Below are 19678 nucleotides of genomic sequence, written 5' to 3' on the forward strand. Positions count from 1 at the left end.
TGGACTGGCACTGGGACTGGGCTGAAGGCTGGCACTGATTGCTGCCTTTGGACTGGGCTAAGGGCTGGCACTGATTGCTGGCTTTGGACTGGCACTGGGCTGAGGGCTGGCACTGATTGCTGGCTTTGGACTGGCACTGGGACTGGGCTAAGGGCTGGCACTGATTGCTGGCTTTGGACTGGCACTGGGACTGGGCTAAGGGCTGGCACTGATTGCTGGCTTTGGACTGGCACTGGGCTGAGGGCTGGCACTGATTGCTGGCTTGGGACTGGGACTGGGCTGAGGGCTGGCACTGATTGCTGCCTTTGGACTGGCACTGGGCTGAGGGCTGGCACTGATTGCTGGCTTGGGACTGGGACTGGGCTGAGGGCTGGCACTGATTGCTGGCTTTGGACTGGGCTAAGGGCTGGCTCTGATTGCTGGCTTTGGACTGGCTCGGTGCCACCTGGGCACTGGCTGGGCAGGGCTCCCAGGGAGCCGAGTACAGCTGGGGGTTATCGTGTTCTGGGCTAATTGCTATATATAATATATATATATTTAGGACTTGGACGTCAGCGATCCTTGTGAGTCCCTTCCGACACGGGATATTCTGTGATAATATAAAAAATAACAAAATTAGACTATATATATTACAGTAATTATAGATACCGAATAAATAGCATATATCTATATAATAACTATATATACTTATATATAATAATTAGATATAGTTACAATATATATAGATATATAAACATGGACATTAATTGCATCAATTATAACATGCTATTATATTAATAGCAGGAATTCTATAAATGTCAATATGACATTTAATGTAGACAATTGCGGATAACTGTGACTCGGGATATTCTGTGATAATATAAATAAATAACCATATTAAAATATAAATATGATAGCAATTATATGTGCCAAATAAATAGCATATATCTACATAATAATTATATGTATCTACACAGAGTAATATAGTTACAATATATATATATATACATAAATAGATACATATACATATATATGTATATAAATATATAAAATATCTATAAATAAATAATAATTATGTTATATAATATATATAAAAATACACACCAATTGCACCAATTATAACATGATACTATATTAATAGCAGGGATTCTATAAATGCCAATATGACATTTAACGCAGACAATCACAGATAGCGGTGGCGCCCAGGGCAGTGCAGTGCCCGGCTGTGGGGCAGAGGGGACGGTGGCGTGCCAGCTGTGCTGGTGGCCAGCAGCTGCTCGAGCCCTGGCTGTTGCCTTGCAGGACGTGTCCGGCAACGCCGCCTTCCTGGCCTTCACCCCCTTCGGCTTCGTCGTGCTGCAGGGCAACAAGAGGGTGCACTTCATCAAGTGGTGAGTTCATTTCCCCAGGTGGTGAGCTCGCTCCCAGTGTGAGTTCACTTCCTCAGGCCCTGGGGGTGCTGGTGGGCTCCGGGCTGGGCTGGCACAGCTCCCACCTGCCTGTCCTTGTCCCTCCAGGAACGAGGTGACCAAGATGAAATTCGAGGGGAAGACTTTCTATCTGTACGTAAGCCAGAAGGAGGTGAGTGCTGCCCCTCCCCAGGACACCCTGGGCACGGTGGGCTCCCCAGAATGGGACAGCAGCACCCCCTGGCCCTGCAGGGCAGGGACGTGGGGACAGCAGCTGCAGCCCTGTGCCCCTGCTGGGGTCAGCTCCTGCTCCTGCTGCTGCCCCAGTGTGGGCACTGGAGCCCACAGCCCCCTGGCCAGGCCACACAGGGCCCCTCAGCTCCTGGCCGTGCCCTCCCTCGGGTTATTCCCGAGGTGCTCCTTCGTTGCCACCATCCCTCATTCAGCCAGAGCTCCTCTGGCTGGGGCTGGCTCCACAGGAGCAGGAATTTTTAACCTCCCCCGTGTTTCTGGCTGTTCCCAAAGGCTGGGAGCAGAGCGGGCACATCTGCCCATCCCTCACGCCAGGCGCCGCACCAGGCTGATCCCTGCACCCCAAGTGGCTCCCGAGCAGGATCTGTCCGTGCCAGTGCCACTCTCCAGCTCTGTCTGCTCCACTCTTTGTCTGTGGGATGAGCACCACTCCCTGCTCTCCCCCTGACTCCCTGTCTGTCCCCTTTAGGAGAAGAAAATTGTTCTCACCTATTTTGCCCCGACACCAGAAGCCTGCAAACACCTCTGGAAGTGTGGGATCGAGAACCAGGCTTTCTACAAGTACGTGCTGCTTGCTTTGTGGGGTGTGCTGCAGCCCCGTGGGTTGGTGCCCACTGTGGGCTCCATCCAGGCACCAGGGCTGGTCACAGGTCGTGTGGCACCTCGTCCCAATGGTCACTCACTGCCCCTTGGCCCAGTGGTCACTCACTGGCCGTGTGGCACCCTGTCCCAGTGGCCCTGGCAGAGCCACCAAAAGCCCCGGTGCCCTGGATGGGCTCTCTGCCCTCCTTTCCCAGCCCCTCTGTGCTCATCCCTCCCCAGCAAACTCCCATCAGGAAATTATAACTAATTATCTGGGACGAAGCTGGGAATGCCAAGCAGCAGCATCCTGTTGATGCCATCCTTAACCCAGGCCACTTTGTGCCTGGTAATGAGTTTTATTTTAATCAGCAAGCTGCGAGACAGAGCATGCGATGCATTCCCACTGGGAATTCTGCAATCAGCAGCTGCAATCAGCAGGTTTCACTCCTCATTACATGAACATGAAATGAAATTGCAATATTGCTTTACAAATCTCTCTGTGATTAATCGTGGCAGTGGATCGCTGCTGGCTCCTGCACCCTGGGCTGGCCTGAGGGGCTGCTGGGCACTGTTGGGGAGAGGGAGCAGCTCCTGTGGGATGGGGAGATGGGATGGTCCCTGTGGGCAGGCTCACCCACCCTGGTGAGTGCCCACCTGCCCAGGTGGGGCCGAGTCTGTCACCCTGCAAGTCCCGGGCCATGGGGGGCTTTCAGATCCTGGAGAGTGCCAGTCCCTGCTGTGGGTGTCACTGCTGGCCCCAGACAGTGCCAGTCCCTGCTGTGGGTGTTCAATGCTCCCAGAGCTCAGCAGGACTCTCACAGCGCTCCTGGGCTGTTGCAGGTTGGAGAAGTCGAGCCAGGTGAGGACGGTGTCCAGCAGCAACCTGTTCTTCAAGGGGAGCCGCTTCCGCTACAGGTAAATCCTGGCACAGGGAAATCCTGGTGAGGTAAATCCTTGCGAGGTAAATCCTGGCACAGGGAAATCCCAGCACAAGGTGAATCCTGGCGCAGGTGAATCCTGGCACAGGGAATTTCTGGTGCAGGTAAATCCCGGCACAGGTAAATCCTGGTGCAGGGAATTTCTGGTGCAGGTAAATCCTGGCAGGAGCAGATGCTGGGTGTGCTGCTGTGTGCTCCTACAGGAGCAGCTTGGGGCTGCAGTGCCCCAGGGACATCTCAGGGTCTTCCAGAGACCCCCCCATTGCAGCACTGACCCCACCAGGCCGCCTCTGCCACTGTCTCTGTGTGACAGAGGCCACCCCTGAGCCCAGGTCACAGGAGAGGGTTTGGAGGGACAGGAGTGGAGGATGGGAGGGTTGAGAACAACGAGGTGTGAAACAAATCACCACTATCCCTAAATTCCTGTGCTGAGCTGCTGGAGTGAGAGCTTGGACTGGGTGCATCCTGTCCGCAGGATGGGACACCCCAGTGTGTCCCCTCACCGAGGTGCACAGGGCTGGCACCCTCCTCGCTGGCACGGCAGGACCTGGCTGCCCGTGTTGTGTCCATCCCAGCTGAGGGGAGGTGACCCCTGGTGTCCAGCGCGCCATGCCAGAGGAAACAGCAAAATATGGAGGCAGAGGTGCCAGCCCAGCCTTCCCCATCGCTCCCGTTCCCCTGAGAAAACATTTCTGCTTTCCCTGGGGCTGAGTGGGGAGGGGCCCGGGCCGTGCACGGGGTGCTGTGCTCCTCTCCTCACTCCGCTGCTCTTCACCCACCTGCAGCGGCCGCGTCGCCAAGGAGGTGATGGAGTCCAGCGCCAAGATCAAGAGGGAGCCCCCCGAGATCCACCGGTGAGAGCCTGGCAGCAGCTCCGGGGTGGGAGCGTGGCCAGGGCACTGCCGCGTGCCCGCAGCGCTGGCAGCGTGGCCAGGGCACTGCCGTGTGCCCAGGCTGGCAGTGTGGCCAGGGCACTGCCGCGTGCCCGCAGCGCTGGCTCTGTCCTGGCCCTCACCCTGTCCCCTGCCGTCCCCAGGGCCGGGCTGGTGCCCAGCAGGAGCTGCCCCTCCATCACGCACGGCCCCAGGCTGAGCAGCGTGCCCCGCACCCGGCGGAGAGCCGTCCACATCTCCATCATGGAAGGTAGGACACGGGGCAGCCCTGCCCGGCATGCTGGGCACGGGGGCACACGGACAGGGGCACACACAGGGACACACGGACAGGGGCACAGGGACACAGTGTGCACAGAAACACAGGTACACAGATGCATGTACACACAATGTGCACGAAGATACACACACGTGCACACACACACAAGTGCACAATGTCCAGCTGAGGCTGCAGCCCTGGCAGCTTGCTGTCAGCAAAGCCGGTGTTCCGCCAGGCTGGAGCAGGGAGGCTGCTCCTGCCCGTGCTGGGGCCGCGTCAGAGGAGGATGCACTGGGAGGAAGGTCTGGCAAAAGCTGTGGCTGTGTTACCTGCTGGTGACAGCAGTCTCCAGCTCCCAGTGACTTGGCTGTTCCCTGCCCCTGGATGGGGCATTCCCTGCCCCAGCACAGCCACCCCGATCCTGGTCCTGGTCCCGGAACGCAGCCAGGGACAGGGACTGTCTGCCCCGTGGGCAGGATTTCATTCCAACAAGGGATCCCTGGGTTGTGGCCGTGCCAGTTCTGGGGATGGAAGCAGACGGGGTCACCTCTGCCACCCAGCTCCATGTGACAGCCTGTGCCCCAGATGCCGCTGGGAAGCAGCCAGTGCATTCAATCACCTCCCACCATAAATCACCCCGGGCTGGTTCCACCCCTTTGCTTCTCCTCACTCTCACCTCAGCTGGGTCCCGTGGGAATGCGGGTGCCCAAAATAGTGCGGAGCCCAGGCAGGGCCGGCGCAGTGCCGCTCCCAGAGCCGTCCCCACGGTCCCGGTGTCCCTGTGCCACCATGGTGAAGTGCCTGGTGAGGATCAGGACGCGGGTCAGCGTGCACCTGTGGCTCATCAACCACTGCTGCCGCGCCGTGCGCGTGCGGGTGCTGGCGCTGGGGCCGCGGCTGCTGTCCCGGGCCCTGGGCATCCTGCCCCTGCTGCCCGCTGCCCCCGGGCACGGCGATCCCTGCGGCCCTGGGCACCCACCTGAGCCAGGTAACGCCGCGCCGCGGGCTCGGGGGCTCCTGGGGCTCCACGGGGTTCCATGGTCTGCGGTGCCGTGGTCAGCTGGGGAGCTGGTGGGTGCAGGAACGTGGGGTGCAGGGTATGCGTGGCAGGGAGTGGGCTGGGGTCTCCTGGACTCCGGTTTGTTGTTATTGTTACCACAGAGCAGCTCTGGTGGTGGGGCTGGACTCGGATTTCCAGGATTTTCCAGCTTCTGCTGCCAGTCCCATGGGAGCAGATGGCAGGAGGGTTTGGGTCTGGGGGCCAGCCCTGCTGTCACCGTGCTGATGGGCAGTGGCTCCCCCTCAGGGGCTGTCCCCCGTGTCGGGGACACAGTGGGTGCCATGGGGAGCGTTCCCATGAGAGGGGAGGGCGCAGAGCTGGCAGGGTGAGAGCATGTTCTCCCCTCACTGCCCGGGAGCACAGCGTGTCTGTGGCACTCACCCGGGCAGCGCTCACGAAGGAGAGGCTGCAAATCCCCGGGAATGCGGCCGGATGAGCTCCGGGTGTTCCCCCTCACCCTCCGGCAGCCAGGCCGTGGTGACAGCATGTCGAGGTGCTTTAGTGCACCGTGCTCTTCCCAGTGACAGCTCCAGCCCTGTCCCTCTCCAGCCGCCTGCAGGGTGGCCCTGGGACCAGCTGGTCCCCACCATGACCTTCAGACACCCTCCCTGGAGCTGGGGCCCCTGCAATGGCAGAGTTCCTTCCTGCCAGAACCACCTGAAACAAGTCCCTTATGTGTGTGGTTTCTCACAATTTGGGCATTTGGAGGAGATGTTGGTAGGGGCAGGAGTTCCTTGGCACAAAGGACCAAAGCTCAGCCTGGTACAGGGCTGGAAGCAGGCACAGGGGCTGGCACGGAGCTCCTGCCACGGCTCCTGCTCGGGTGTGAGCCATGTAAAACATTTGGGTTTTGGTTTGTGGTGAGCTCAGAGCAGCCTCTGTGTGCTGCAGGGGCTCCTGCTTGTGATGGGGACACCTCCCCTGTGTGCTGGGGGACACCCACTCCCAGCAGCCCAGCACGACCTCTGTTCATGCAGCTCTCACCCGGGGCTCTCATCACTGCCACCCTTCCCTGCCCCATCCCACCATGGCTGAGCCCCCAGCCCGTTCCTGTCTGTGTCGCCTGTCCCGGGCAGGTGCCACAGTGCCACGGCTGGCAGTGCCAGCGGCAGAGGGGCCCCAAGCACTGTGGGCAGCTGCAGGGGGACTGTCACTGTCACTGTCACCTCAGGGCAGCTACAGCCCACATGTGCATGTGATTGCCTGTGGAACAGCCTGGACCCTGCTGCGGTCCCGGCTGGCAGCCAGGGGCTGGTGGTGCCAGTGACAAACGAGGCGGGTGTCGAGGCGTCACCACCGCAGTCACAGGTCGCGTTGAAGGGGCCGCAGGTCCCGAAGGGCCAACAATAACCACAGAGCAGCAGCAAGCCAGGGCAGCCGCTGCGCTCTGTCCCGTGGGCACACCGCTGTGGGGCAGCGAGGGCAGCTCCCGGCCGTGGAGAGGAACCCCTGCGCCCCGCTGAGCGTCCCTCGCCCTCCCTGTCTCCCCAGGCCTGGAGTCCCTCCGTGACAGCGCCCACTCGACCCCGGTGCGCTCGGCTTCCCACGGCGACGCCTTCGCGGGCCCGGGGCGCAGCGGCCGCGCCGAGAGCAGCGAGCGGGTGGCCGTGATCGCGGACGAGAGCTACAGCCCCGCCGACAGCGTGCTGCCCACGCCCGTGGCCGAGCACAGCCTGGAGCTGATGCTGCTGTCGCGCCAGGCCAACGGCGCCCCGTGCAGCATCGAGGAGGAGAAGGAGTCGGAGGCGGGCACGCCGGCGGCAGAGGCGGAGGGCGAGCTGCGGGCGCTGTGCCCGGGCGCCGCCGGCCTGGGGCCCGCACAGGCCCAACAGGTGAATAAGTTTCTTTTAAGTGTCCTCCGTTTGCTCCTTGTGACAGTTGGACTCCTCTTTGTTTTGCTCCTCCTCCTGATCGTCCTTACCGAGTCCGACCTTGACACTGCCTTTTTCCGTGATATCCGCCAGACCCCAGAGTTCGAGCAGTTCCATTACCAATACTTTTGTCCCCTCAGGCGATGGTTTGCCTGCAAGCTCCGCGCCGTGGTAAACCTGCTCATTGACACCTGAAGGCAGGAGCCGCCGCGGGGGCCTGGACCTGCCGCCGGCACTCACTAACCCTCCCCTCCCGACCCGGGCCCGGCCGGCCGAGGAGGCGGCTTTCCGGGAGGAAGAGGAGGGTGGGCGCAGCCCCCGGAGCCCCCTCCTCCCCGTGCTCCCAGCCCCGGAGCCCGCACGGCACCTCCCGTCCCGACCCCACGCTCACGACTGGGGAAGCACCGAGCAGAGGGGAATTCTTTGCTCTGCCAGCCCGGCCGGGGCTGGCGGGGCCGTTCCGCAGGAGCTTTAGCAATGGTGCTACTGAGGTTTCATTTAACACTCGTGTACTGTTTCGGTATTCAATCCGCACTGTGCCCGCCGCCCCCGCCCTCCACGAAGCGCTTGGCAGAGCCCTCCCTGCCCACCGGAGCCTCCCAGGAGGTGCCCGAGCTCTCGGGGCGCCCCGTGCCCTCTCCCCGCAGCGCAGCGCAGCGCAGCCATCCGGAGCCCTCGCCCTGCTGCGGACTCGGCCCTTCGCCACTCTTTTAAGCCTTGAAGCATCGGTGCTCCCGAGGGCAGGGGAGCATGGAAGCCAGGGGACGCAAACCTGGCGTGGAGCTGAAGTGACTGTGTCAGATTTATTGGGATGACCTTTACCCTCCGCCAGTTGTACCTGTTTTGTAAAAAAACCAAGCAAAAAGAACAAAAAAAAAAAAACCAAAAAAAAAAAAAAAAAAAAAAAGAGAGACATTTCAAGGTCTATTTTAACAAGGAAATGCTATTTTGTTATCAGATCTAATCCAGTCTTTTTTTACTTTACGGACGGGGTGACCGTGGGTGCCGGTACCGAGCGGTTCCCTGTGAGCAATGGTTTAAGAGCAAACGCCGGGAGCCCAAGGCCGGCCGAGCCCTGCTGGGTTTGGGACACAGGAGGAGCTCTGCTTTTGGGACTCTTCCCAAGAGGACACGAGTTCAGAAGCGCAGGTGACACTGAAGAAGCCAACGGACACCTTTAGCCCCGACCATCGTTGATTGCAAGTCAATAAACCCAACTCATCGTGAGGACCCCCGGACTGGAGCAGCAGCCCATCCACAGGGAGCAATAACAGCCAGTTCTGGTTAGGTTGGGGTGACAAGTTGGACACATCAGCAAAAAAAAAAAAAAAAAAGAAAAAAAAAAAAAAAAAAGAAGGGTAGAAACAGCTGAGCAAGTTTAATTTCATCTCAGGGAGAGATTTTTCCGTAAGCTGGGGCCATAACTGCAGTTTTACAAAGCCTGATGTCCGTGTTGTCTTTGAGCATCCAGCACCCACCGCTGGGCGGGACGGTGACCTTGGGCCGCTCCTTGTCACTGCAATAAGGGGAGAGGTCCCGTGGGGGGCACAGTCCCCCTGCCCGGGTCACAGCCCGCTCACAGCACGAGGCCGAGGAGGGTGGGGTCCAGCCCCGGCTCCGGAGCACGGCAGGAGCCCGGGGAAGTTCCAGGAGCCCCGGGGAAGTTCCAGGAGCCCCGGGGAAGGCTCCAGGAGGCGGAGGAGCAGTTTTTTTACATGATAATCCTGTTTTATGCAACATAGCAGAATTAACTCTTAGTGTAGTGTTCCTACCTCAGCCCATAGCGCTGATGTTTCTATGCAGTTGTGCTCGTCCCGACGCTGACATTTTTTACCCCGGGTTAACGCTGCAGTGTCGTCCTTCCTCCTCCTCCTCCTCTCCTCACTGCAATGTTCTGTGTGACGTGTGACAGCACAGCTCCATCCTTTTCGGACACGTCCTCCGAGCCCCAGCTGGGCCCCTCCACCTTGGCTTTCCTCGGGTGACGCTCTGTGCCAGCCCCAGGTCACCTCTGCTGTTGTCCCCCAGCGTTTTACTGCAGAACCACGAGAACTGGTGATTTTCCGTTGTACGTTTCTCCCGTCGGTCCCAGATCCTGTCGTGTGTTTCAGGCCCTGTTAGTTCTGCCCGTCTTTCTATCAAAATGTTGTTTCCATAGGTTCTGAGAGCAGAAACCCATGAATCTCGTCCTAGCATACTGCATCTTTCAGCAGTAGACAGTAAAATACCTGAAAATGTGAATTTCTTAGTTTTCATAAAGAAAACCTAGAGATTAACCTTTCATGTGCCAAATACTGTAAGTTACATTCTTTTTTCCTTCAAAATGTACCTTTTTCTACATATCCAATACCTTAGTTAGCATAAAATCATTGGTGCCATGAAAAGTATTTTTAAATTTAAATAAATATTTAAATATCATGAAAAGCAGAGTTGGGATGAGCTTTGTTCAGCGATTCTGATTTTTCTTATGAAAACGGCTCAAAGTGTGAGAAATTTGGTCTTTTAGCAGCTTCTCACTGAAGTGAGAGTTCCAGAGCTGCAGGTGAGTCCCTCGCACGTCTCTGCACTCCAGGAGCACAATTTCACAAATTCACCCGGGAGTTTTGGACCCCACACCACAAGGAAGGCACTGAGGGGCTGCAGAATGTCCAGGGAAGGGGCTGGAACCCCAGGAGTGGCTGAGGGAGCTGGGGGCTCAAGGGCCACTTTTATTTCCATGGAAGACATGGGTGCCAAAGGCAGTTTAAACTATTTATTTTAAGACTTTCAAAGTACATTTCTGTCCTGAGAAACAACAGTCAGCTTTGGAACTGCTTAATACAGAATGAACAAAGTCAGTGCAGGGAGGCAAAAAATAAAGACCTAAGGCACTTCTATTTGAACACGTGGAGGCGGCCACTGGAGTTGCCTCCCACCAGGATGCTCTGGCTGGGGTGCACGACGTTGATGGAGCACACGGAGCCGAGGCAGTCCACGTTGTAGAAGGAGTGCAGCAACTTCCCGGTGTCCTGGAACACCTCGATCTGCCTGGGCTGTGCCATGCTGCCCACCACGAAGCAGTGCTCCTGCTTGGGGTCCCAGATGGCCCTGAAGCGGGTCAGCCAGCGGCCTGTGTTGTTGTTGTGCCTGCAGGGCAAGAGGAGCGTTACTCCTTGTGAATCCAGCATTTAAAATCATCATTTATGTCCCATCTGCTCCCTTGCCTTCTAAACCTTCAGCGCTCACACTGCTGTGCTCAGATCCCTGCAGCAGATCCCTGTCCTGGGATGGGCAGGATGGGGCAATACCAGAATGATTTGGGCTGGCAGAGACCATAGAGATGACCCAGTGCCACCCCTGCCATGGGCAGGTACCCCTTCCTCTATCCCAGGGTGCTCCAAGCCCTGTTCAGCCTGGCCTGGGAAATGCCAGGGGTCAATTCCTTCCCCAGATCCCACCCATCCCTGCCCTGTGGCAGCGGGAGCCACTCCCTGTGTCCAGTCCCTCCGGGCCCACAGGAGCAGCCACGGCGCTGCCCTGGCCCAGGTGTGCTGTCCTTACCTGATGGAGCTGAGCAGTGTGACAGTGGATGACAAGGACGTGGTGTCGTAGATCCTGGGCACAGAAGAGCACATTAACACCAAGAACCTGTGCTAGAAAGGCAGTCCTTCCCTCACAGAGCTCCAGCTCCTGGGGCCCAGGAGTGTGCACAGCCAGCCAGCCTGGCCAGGGGCACCAGCACCCCAGCTGGAGCCATCCCAGCTGGAACCACTGCATGTGCTCAGAACTGGATTTGCAGCCCACCTGGCTGGCAGCTCTGCCGGAGGGGCTGCAGAGCCCAAAGGCCAGCCCAGCATCCCACCTGCTCCTCCACCTCATGAACCTGCGGGTCTCACGCCCCGGGGCAAAAACTGCCCAGCCCACACTAAATCAGGTAATCATCTAAATTACAGCCACAAAGTAACCAGAAGAAAAAGAACCTCTAACACAAGCAACTCGCAGCAGCTTAAATGATGAAATGGTAGGCTATTTACAGAAGAGCTGATATCATCATTATTTCAAGTACCAGCTACAAAGAAATTTCATTTCTGAGCATTTTGTGTTTGTGTTCACCAGCCAGGTTTTGGCTGGCTGTTTTTGTGGGCTTTCATTTTGTTTGTTTTTTAAAGATAACAAGTACCTGTATGTTTTTACTTTTAAATATCCTGAGGGAAAACGAGAATTAGGAAAAAAAACAACCAAAGCAAAAATTCATTAAAAACTACATTAAAAATGTTAATGCAAGTAAATCATTATCATTTTTTTAAAGTGATAAAGACAGAAGCTGCTCAGTGATGGGTCATGTGGAGAAGTAATAATAGTAATAATAATAATGACAATAAATCACCCAAACAGTTGGTATTTTCCATGAGGATTCTTCCTTCCACAGCCTTACCTCAGTCGGTCATCAGCACACACTGTCACCACCCTGCTGCCAGTGACAGGTGAGAAATAGGCCGAGGCCACACTTTTGGTGTGTCCTGTCAGAGAGCTCAGGGGCTTGTTCTCCTTGGTGTTCCGAAGGTACCGAACATCAAAAACACAAACATCCCTGCAAAGGTACCACAAACACTTCAGTAATTATCCTTCATTCACCAAAAAAGCTCCAGAGCAGGGCAGGCTGTGTGGGAGTGGGTTCAGAGCTTCAATATCCACTCAAATGGTGGCTCTGAGGGATTTTGGGAGCACCAAAACCACCCTCCCCAACCAGCCCTCCACAGCCCCTCTGTGCCAAAACCCACCAGGGCCCATCTGATTCCTATTTGATCTGGGAAATCAATCCAAATCCCACCTTAAATCCTGCAAATGACTGAAAATTTGTTTTCTAAAAGGACCAAGACAGCTCTGACTGTAAATGGAGGCTGAGCAACTCCTCAGCCCCAGCTGTCCCCAGCACAGAGAGCACTGAAAATCCAGCCTGTTCAGGCTGGGTACGTACAGGGAGCCAGCAGCCAGGAAATACTGTTTGTTCACAGGGTGCACGTGGACTGTCCGTGTCTTCCTGAAGCCAATGTCCACAGAGAGCTCTGGGGACACGCCCGGCGTCCGTCTGTCCACCACAGCCACGGGCCCGTCCCAGCAACTCACTATGGCAGTGCAGGCGTTCTCTTCCAGGAAGTCAAAGCAGGAGAAGTCTTCCTCACTCCTGCAGATCTGAGCCCAGGGAAGGTTAAATGTCACCAGAACTAAAGGGAACAGGCAGTTGTTCCAACACCCAAACACTCCCTGGGCTGTGGGTTCCATCCTTTCCCTCTTTAACTCACTAAAAACCAGGCAGCCCATGTGACAGCTTCATCCAGCTGTGCAGGTAACCCTTCTGTGAAACAAGGATGCTTTCCACAGGGGAAATAATTAGGAGATAATTAACCATTCAAACCAGACCAGCGACAGCACACTCCAAATTCCCTGTCAGAGCTCCTACAAGGCACTATTACCTCTGTGTTCCAGCAATCAAAGAGTTGCTGGCCTTGAGCACACACTGAGCAAGGATTAAGGATATCTTTCCCTTCTCCAGTGCTCCAGAAGCTTTTAATCATGTGCAGAAATGTAAACTTGGAAAGTGGGAGAACGCAGGCTGTCTCTGGGTTTTGGTGAGGAGGAAACATCTCCCTATTTATGTGATGTTAATTAAATGTTGATCCATATGTCCTTGTGGAACTAGAACCTGAACTTTCCCGTTAATAAAACAGCCAAAGAATGAGTTGGTACAAGCAGACCCAACCTTCCCAGCAGTGCCTCACCTCATCAAAGACAGCCCTGGTGACATCGCCACAGCGCAGCGTGTCATTGCTGAGGGACAGCAGGTGAGCAGGGTTGCAGGGGGAGAAGTGCATGCAGCTGACATGGAAGTTGTGAGGGATGAAGGTGTGGGCTCCTTCCTCCGTCCCGCAGCTCTGCAAAACGACAGATCCCACAGACACGGGTGCTGATCACTGCAGTTATCTCTGTTAATGACTACAACTCTTAGAGCCAAATCTCTGGCGTTTGAATGCTTTTTGGAGGAGGCAGAGGGTGCTGGGTGAGAGGAGACAACAGCACAGGCGATATGAACAGTGAGACTGCTTCTGGTCCCTAATTATGGAAAGCTACAACTTCCTGCTGAAATTAGTGCCACTGTAGCCACCACCAGCCCTGGGCCTGGACAGCAGCACCTGGCACACCCGCACAGCTGGTTTCTGCTACCACATCACAATGTGGACACACTGGGCTACTGAGAGCTCAGGCTGAATTAGCAACCCAAACTGCATGAACACAGGATCTCCTGTGTCTTCTCTTCTAACTTTTGCATCATTTTGTTATCTTAAAAGAAACTGAACAGGTCATTTTGGACCAAGTTCTGGTTCAACCCACAAAGATGATTCTGCTTTCAAACTTCAGAAAAATCCAAGGGAGAGCAAAAGGGAAAGCCGCTCTGGCAACTCTGACAATCACTCTTGACAACCACCGAGGATTATCCCTAAGAATGGAAAAAACCTAGAACACTCTCAAGAGCCTGACAATATGCCACCCCAGGCTGTGCCCCACCTGCAGCTGTCCTGAACCACACACCTGTTCAGGTGAGGAGCACATGAAGCACTCACCACATTCCAGAGGCCAACGTGCCCCAACTTGTCTCCAGCTGCCACAAGGATGGTGCTCTCGGAAGGGTGGATGGCCATGGAACACACCCGGGACTTCACCACCTTCCTGATGTTCTCCTCTCTCAGCACCATGCTGCTCAGGCTCTCCTGGTACCTGGAAAACCAAAATGACAACCATCACCAAAACATTCATTAGGGAAGGAAGGAAGTGTCGGAAGGAAGGAAGTGTCGGAAGGAAGTGTCGGAAGGAAGTGTCGGAAGGAAGGAAGGAAGTGTCGGAAGGAAGGAAGGAAGTGTCGGAAGGAAGTGTCGGAAGGAAGTGTCGGAAGGAAGTGTCGGAAGGAAGTGTCGGAAGGAAGTGTCGGAAGGAAGGAAGGAAGGAAGGAAGGAAGGAAGGAAGGAAGGAAGGAAGGAAGGAAGGAAGGAAGGAAGGAAGGAAGGAAGGAAGTGTCGGAAGGAAGGAAGGAAGTGTCGGAAGGAAGGAAGTGTCGGAAGGAAGGAAGTGTCGGAAGGAAGGAAGTGTCGGAAGGAAGGAAGTGTCGGAAGGAAGGAAGTGTCGGAAGGAAGGAAGGAAGGAAGGAAGGAAGGAAGGAAGGAAGGAAGGAAGGAAGGAAGGAAGGAAGGAAGGAAGGAAGGAAGGAAGGAAGGAAGGAAGGAAGGAAGGAAGGAAGGAAGGAAGGAAGGAAGGAAGGAAGTGTCGGAAGGAAGGAAGTGTCGGAAGGAAGGAAGTGTCGGAAGGAAGGAAGTGTCGGAAGGAAGGAAGTGTCGGAAGGAAGTGTCGGAAGGAAGGAAGTGTCGGAAGGAAGGAAGGAAGTGTCGGAAGGAAGTGTCGGAAGGAAGTGTCGGAAGGAAGTGTCGGAAGGAAGGAAGGAAGGAAGGAAGGAAGGAAGGAAGGAAGGAAGGAAGGAAGGAAGGAAGGAAGGAAGGAAGGAAGGAAGGAAGGAAGGAAGGAAGGAAGGAAGTGTCGGAAGGAAGGAAGTGTCGGAAGGAAGTGTCGGAAGGAAGGAAGTGTCGGAAGGAAGTGTCGGAAGGAAGTGTCGGAAGGAAGTGTCGGAAGGAAGTGTCGGAAGGAAGGAAGTGTCGGAAGGAAGGAAGTGTCGGAAGGAAGGAAGTGTCGGAAGGAAGTGTCGGAAGGAAGTGTCGGAAGGAAGTGTCGGAAGGAAGTGTCGGAAGGAAGTGTCGGAAGGAAGGAAGTGTCGGAAGGAAGGAAGTGTCGGAAGGAAGTGTCGGAAGGAAGTGTCGGAAGGAAGTGTCGGAAGGAAGTGTCGGAAGGAAGTGTCGGAAGGAAGTGTCGGAAGGAAGTGTCGGAAGGAAGTGTCGGAAGGAAGGAAGGAAGGAAGGAAGGAAGGAAGGAAGGAAGGAAGGAAGGAAGGAAGGAAGGAAGGAAGGAAGGAAGGAAGGAAGGAAGGAAGGAAGGAAGGAAGGAAGGAAGGAAGGAAGGAAGGAAGGAAGGAAGGAAGGAAGGAAGGAAGGAAGGAAGGAAGGAAGGAAGGAAGGGGGGCCAGACAATCCCCAGTTTTGGCGGCTGTTTTCACATTACCTCTTTATGTCAGGCGTGTCCCGCTCAGCATCTTCTGCTTTCATCTACACACAGAAAGGAGATATCTAATCAAAATCAGAGCCCAAGTGAAATTACATTATTCAAAAATAATAAATAAAACCAGTAATACCTCACTTATCCTCATCCACGTGCTCAGTAAGGCCTCTGTCCATTTACTGCTCTCTGTCTGGTACTCTGGAACCATGGGCAAAGGTCCGCCTGGAACCTGAGGCTGGGAGGACATTGGCAATTTTTGTAACTCAAACCAACTAAACCACAAACAAGGTGAATTGGTACTTTCCCCACCAGACATTCTGAGAACACACCTACACTAGGACAGGAAATAAACAGTAAAAACAGAAGGTGAGATCATAACCTTATTAAAAAATAAAGAGAATTTCACTGGCAGCACAGAACAACTGCCTCCCTGGATTTCTTCCTCTCCTGATACTGCAGCAAGACCTTTACTACAGATTCAAATCTATTCTACAGCTCCATGGAAGATTTAAATTCCCATTTCTCAGAACAGCATGCCTTTTACTTGTTGCTCCATCACTGCTCCAAAGAGATGGTAAATATTACCCAGGAAAATAAAACCAGTTCAGAAGTTACAGCGAAATAAAAACTAGAGTAATAAACCTTTGGATTTAAGGCTGCTCAGCTCCATGGGCTGTTGATGTGGAACATTCTACATCAGGACCCTTCTGCGGATCCCAACTGCACCATGCCATCAGCCTGGGCCACAGAGCACTGCCTGGCTCATGGTGAGACCACGGCACCTGCTCAGGGTGACAGAACTGAGCCTTCCATCCCGTCCCTGTGTCACAGCTCCCAAACACCTCAGTGCAGTGCCCAGTGCCACCCATCAGTGTCACCAGCGGCGGCTTCAGAAAGCTGCTGTGCACCCACCCCTCCTGCAGCCCCTCCCCATCTCACATATTCCTCTGCCTCTGGCCGGGCAAACGTGTCCAGCAAGGGAACGTCCAGCGGCGGCTCCCTGAGCAGGCGCATGGATCGCCGCCGCGCCGGCTCATCCTCCGCCTTCTTAGGCTTGGCCCTGCAACAACCACAGCATCTCAGGCACAGAGCAGAGCTAGGGACAGACCCACGGGCACAGCTGGCGGACACCAGCCCCTCCTGGCCCTGCTCTTCCATCCATGACACTGAGACAAACCACGAGCACTCTGCACTGCACAGCAGGTGCCGCCCCTGCTTCCCCGGGATGCATCCCTTCCCAGCTCTCCTCATTCCTTACCCACCCAGCCATTCCCACCTTCTCCCATCACACAGCTGACTGCTTATTTGGGCTTCAGCTCATTTTCTGCTCCACCTGGCACTGTTCTGGCATGGCCAATGTCTTCTCCTCCACATTTACTGGTTACCCTCTCCCTGGCACCTTGTCCACGCCCTCTCTTTTTTTCCCCCTCACCTTTTCCCAATATTTTTTTCCTCCCACAATGAAGAATCAAGGATATAAATCTCATCTACTGGTACTGTACCTTTTAGTGACCCGAGATTGCCTTTTAGTGGTAAGTTGGTTAAGCCTTGCAGCTGACTTAAAGAGAAAAAAAGAGACTAATTATATATAATGAGCATAAAGCATTAACCAGTATAAAATATAAACCAGTATAAATTATCTCACGGCAGTGATAAACTTACTGCCATTACTTATAATAAGAAGAAAGGAACTGTGGTTGCCCCATCCCTGTAAGTGTTCCAGGCCAGGATGGGGCTTGGAGCACCCTAGTCTATGGAAGGTGTCCCTGCCCGCAGCTGGAGGTGGAATGAGAAGGGCTTTAAGGTCCTTTCCAAACATTCCAGGATTCTGTGATTTTCATGGCTTTCCTAATATACAACTACCCCAGTGAGGAAAGGGTTTCACACCAGGACGGATGACAGTGCAATTATGACACTTGGAAAGAGCATTTTGATGCTATTTAGACCAAATACAAACCTCATGCAGCTTTAGAGCAGCAAAGAATTTAGCATTTTCTGTGATGTTCTTTAGTCTTTTCCTTTCATAGGCTGATAGGTGGGAGTGTCCATCCTACAGAACGAGAAGACAGTCACTCTTCATCATACAGTTACATGGCTGCAAGAGTGGTCCCGGGCTCAGAGAAGTGAGCCCTGAACCGATTAAATTATTTTTAACAAATGTAGTAACAAATGTAAGACCATACAAATTGGGGTGGTCATGTATCAACAACAAAACTGTCCATACGGGTCCAGTTTGCTTTACAAAACTTACTCTGGCATAAACTCTGTGAAGTGAACCGTAACAAAACTTTTAATAATGAAAGCAATAATGAAGAGACTCAATAAAGAATTTAAAACTTCAGTGAAAGGGTAAAATGAAGTGGGACACTGCTAGCCAGAGGTTAAAAAGGGGGAATAAAACCCACTTACAGAAGAAAAACACTTAAAAGCTTTATTTCTGTAAATATAATAACCGGGGGCCGGTCACTCACCGGAGCCGCGTCTCCCCCGTCGCTGCCGTCGCTGTCCACATCCCGCAGCCCGTCCTGGCCGCGGGCAGCCGAGCTGGGCCCGGGCGGGGAGCCGGGGGCGGCTCCGGGGCCGCTCTCGGGCTCCCGGCACAGCCTCTTGCGGGCCGGGGAGCGGGCCCTCCGCAGCCGCTTCTGGGGCCAGGCCGCCGCGGGCAGCGGCGTCAGCACCACCCGCAGCTGCCGGCCCAGGCCCGCGGCCGCGCTCGGCCCCAGCTCGGCGGGACCCGCCGGGGGCGACTCCTGAGGGGAAGACTCCTGAGGGGAAGACTCCTGAGGGGAAGACTCCTGAGGGGAAGACTCCTGAGGGGGCGAACGGGGCTCGGCGGGGCCCGCCGGGGGCGACTCCTGAGGGGGCGAACGGGGCTCGGCGGGGCCCGCCGGGAGCGACTCCTGAGGGGGCGAACGGGGCTCGGAAGGGCCCGCCGGGGGCGACTCCTGAGGGGGCGAACGGGGCTCGGAAGGGCCCGCCGGGAGCGACTCCTGAGGGGGCGAACGGGGCTCGGAAGGGCCCGCCGGGGGCGGCTCCTGCGGGGGCGAACGGGGCTCGGCGGGACCCTCCGGGAGGGACTCCTGCGGAGGCGAACGGGGCTCGGCCGGGCCTGCCGGGGGCGACTCCTGAGGGGGCGACACCTGCGGAGGCGAACGGGGCTCGGCGGGACCCTCCGGGAGGGACTCCTGCGGGGGCGAACGGGGCTCGGAAGGGCCCGCCGGGGGCGACTCCTGATGGGGCGAACGCGGCTCGGCGGGGCCCGGAGAGGACGACTCCTGATGGGGTGAACAGGGCTCGACGGGGCCCGGCGAGGAGGACTCCTGCGGAGACGAACGGGAGTCGGCGGGGACCCGCGGGCGGACCCCCGGCACCGGCGGGCCCTGAACCCGGCCCGCCCCGCTCCTCACCTCCCCCGCTTTCTCCCCTCACAGTCCAGCTCCTCTCGTGTCCCCTCTCCCGGCAGCCCCCGGTCCCCTCCCATGCCAGCGCCTCTCCTCCCGCGTTCCCGGACCTGCAGCTGCTGCCGGCGGTGCGCTGCCGGCTCCTCGGGCTGCCGCGGCCCGGGCTGGGACAGCGCCATGGCGCGCGCGGGGCGGAGCGGCGCTTCCCGCCCGCGCAGGGCCGGCCGGGCCCGCCCTCAGCGCCCTCAGCGCCGGCACCGCCCGGCTCCCGCTGGGCACGGAGCGCTGGGCAGTGCGAAATTCCTCCCTGTGGAATGAGGGCGGGCAGGCCCTGGCACAGCGTGCCCAGAGCAGCTGGGACTGCCCCTGGAGCCCTGGCAGTGCCCAAGGCCAGGTTGCACACTGGGGCTGGGAGCAGCCTGGGACAGTGGAAGGTGTCCCTGCCGTGGCAGGGATGAGCTTTAGGGTCCCTCCCAAGCCCAGGCGTGCGGACTCGGTGCCCAGGCAGAGCGGATGCAATGCTGGGCTCCAGGCACGCAGGGGCGGCCCGTCCTGCCCTGCCCTGCCCGGGGCACAGCAGCCCTCACACCCACACCGCCGTGCCCGGCCAAGGGCAGGCCCGCGCCCTGCGCCACGGCACCGACAAGATCTTGGCTAAAAAAGAAAGCAGTAACTGAAAAAACGCACACCCAGGGCAGGGTTAGACACTCCCAGTTCCAGGATGTGGGGAATCAAATAGATAACTTAAAACCATTCATTACCTTTCTCCTTCCCAACCTGTTCTTTCCAGAGGAGCAGCCCAGCTCCCAGCTCCGGAGCACTGAGACAGGAGCAAGCGAGGATAGAGGCAGCCACAGCCTTGGGGACATGCAGCCCCCAGCATCTGTGGTCATGATCATGT

At 56.3% G+C, this 19678-nt stretch overlaps 2 protein-coding genes across 2 annotated transcripts in view; one reads left to right on the forward strand and one right to left on the reverse strand.

The window, feature by feature from the left end:
• FRMD5 (FERM domain containing 5) overlaps positions 1–9657 on the forward strand; it is a 50568-nt gene extending 40911 nt beyond the window's left edge. Inside the window, exons 8-14 of the mRNA XM_063170056.1 lie at positions 1282–1370; positions 1497–1560; positions 2110–2201; positions 3063–3137; positions 3946–4014; positions 4197–4303; positions 6861–9657. Of these exons, the coding sequence (XP_063026126.1) occupies positions 1282–1370; positions 1497–1560; positions 2110–2201; positions 3063–3137; positions 3946–4014; positions 4197–4303; positions 6861–7435 (1071 nt within the window). The 3' untranslated portion in view covers positions 7436–9657. The remainder of the gene's footprint in view (positions 1–1281; positions 1371–1496; positions 1561–2109; positions 2202–3062; positions 3138–3945; positions 4015–4196; positions 4304–6860) is intronic.
• A 320-nt stretch (positions 9658–9977) lies between these two features.
• On the reverse strand, positions 9978–18962 carry WDR76 (WD repeat domain 76). Its single transcript, XM_063170055.1, has 13 exons — positions 18888–18962; positions 17848–18696; positions 17334–17426; positions 16879–16934; positions 16316–16436; positions 15510–15611; positions 15380–15423; positions 13840–13993; positions 13000–13152; positions 12198–12412; positions 11655–11810; positions 10781–10834; positions 9978–10366 (listed from the first exon to the last, which is right to left on the reverse strand). The coding sequence occupies exons 1-13, from the start codon at positions 18954–18956 to the stop codon at positions 10114–10116; spliced, it is 2319 nt and encodes a 772-aa protein (XP_063026125.1). The 5' UTR covers positions 18957–18962; the 3' UTR covers positions 9978–10113.
• Positions 18963–19678: the final 716 nt, after the last annotated feature.

Source organism: Melospiza melodia, chromosome 15, assembly GCF_035770615.1.
Source record: "Melospiza melodia melodia isolate bMelMel2 chromosome 15, bMelMel2.pri, whole genome shotgun sequence".
Lineage (NCBI taxonomy): Eukaryota > Metazoa > Chordata > Aves > Passeriformes > Passerellidae > Melospiza > Melospiza melodia.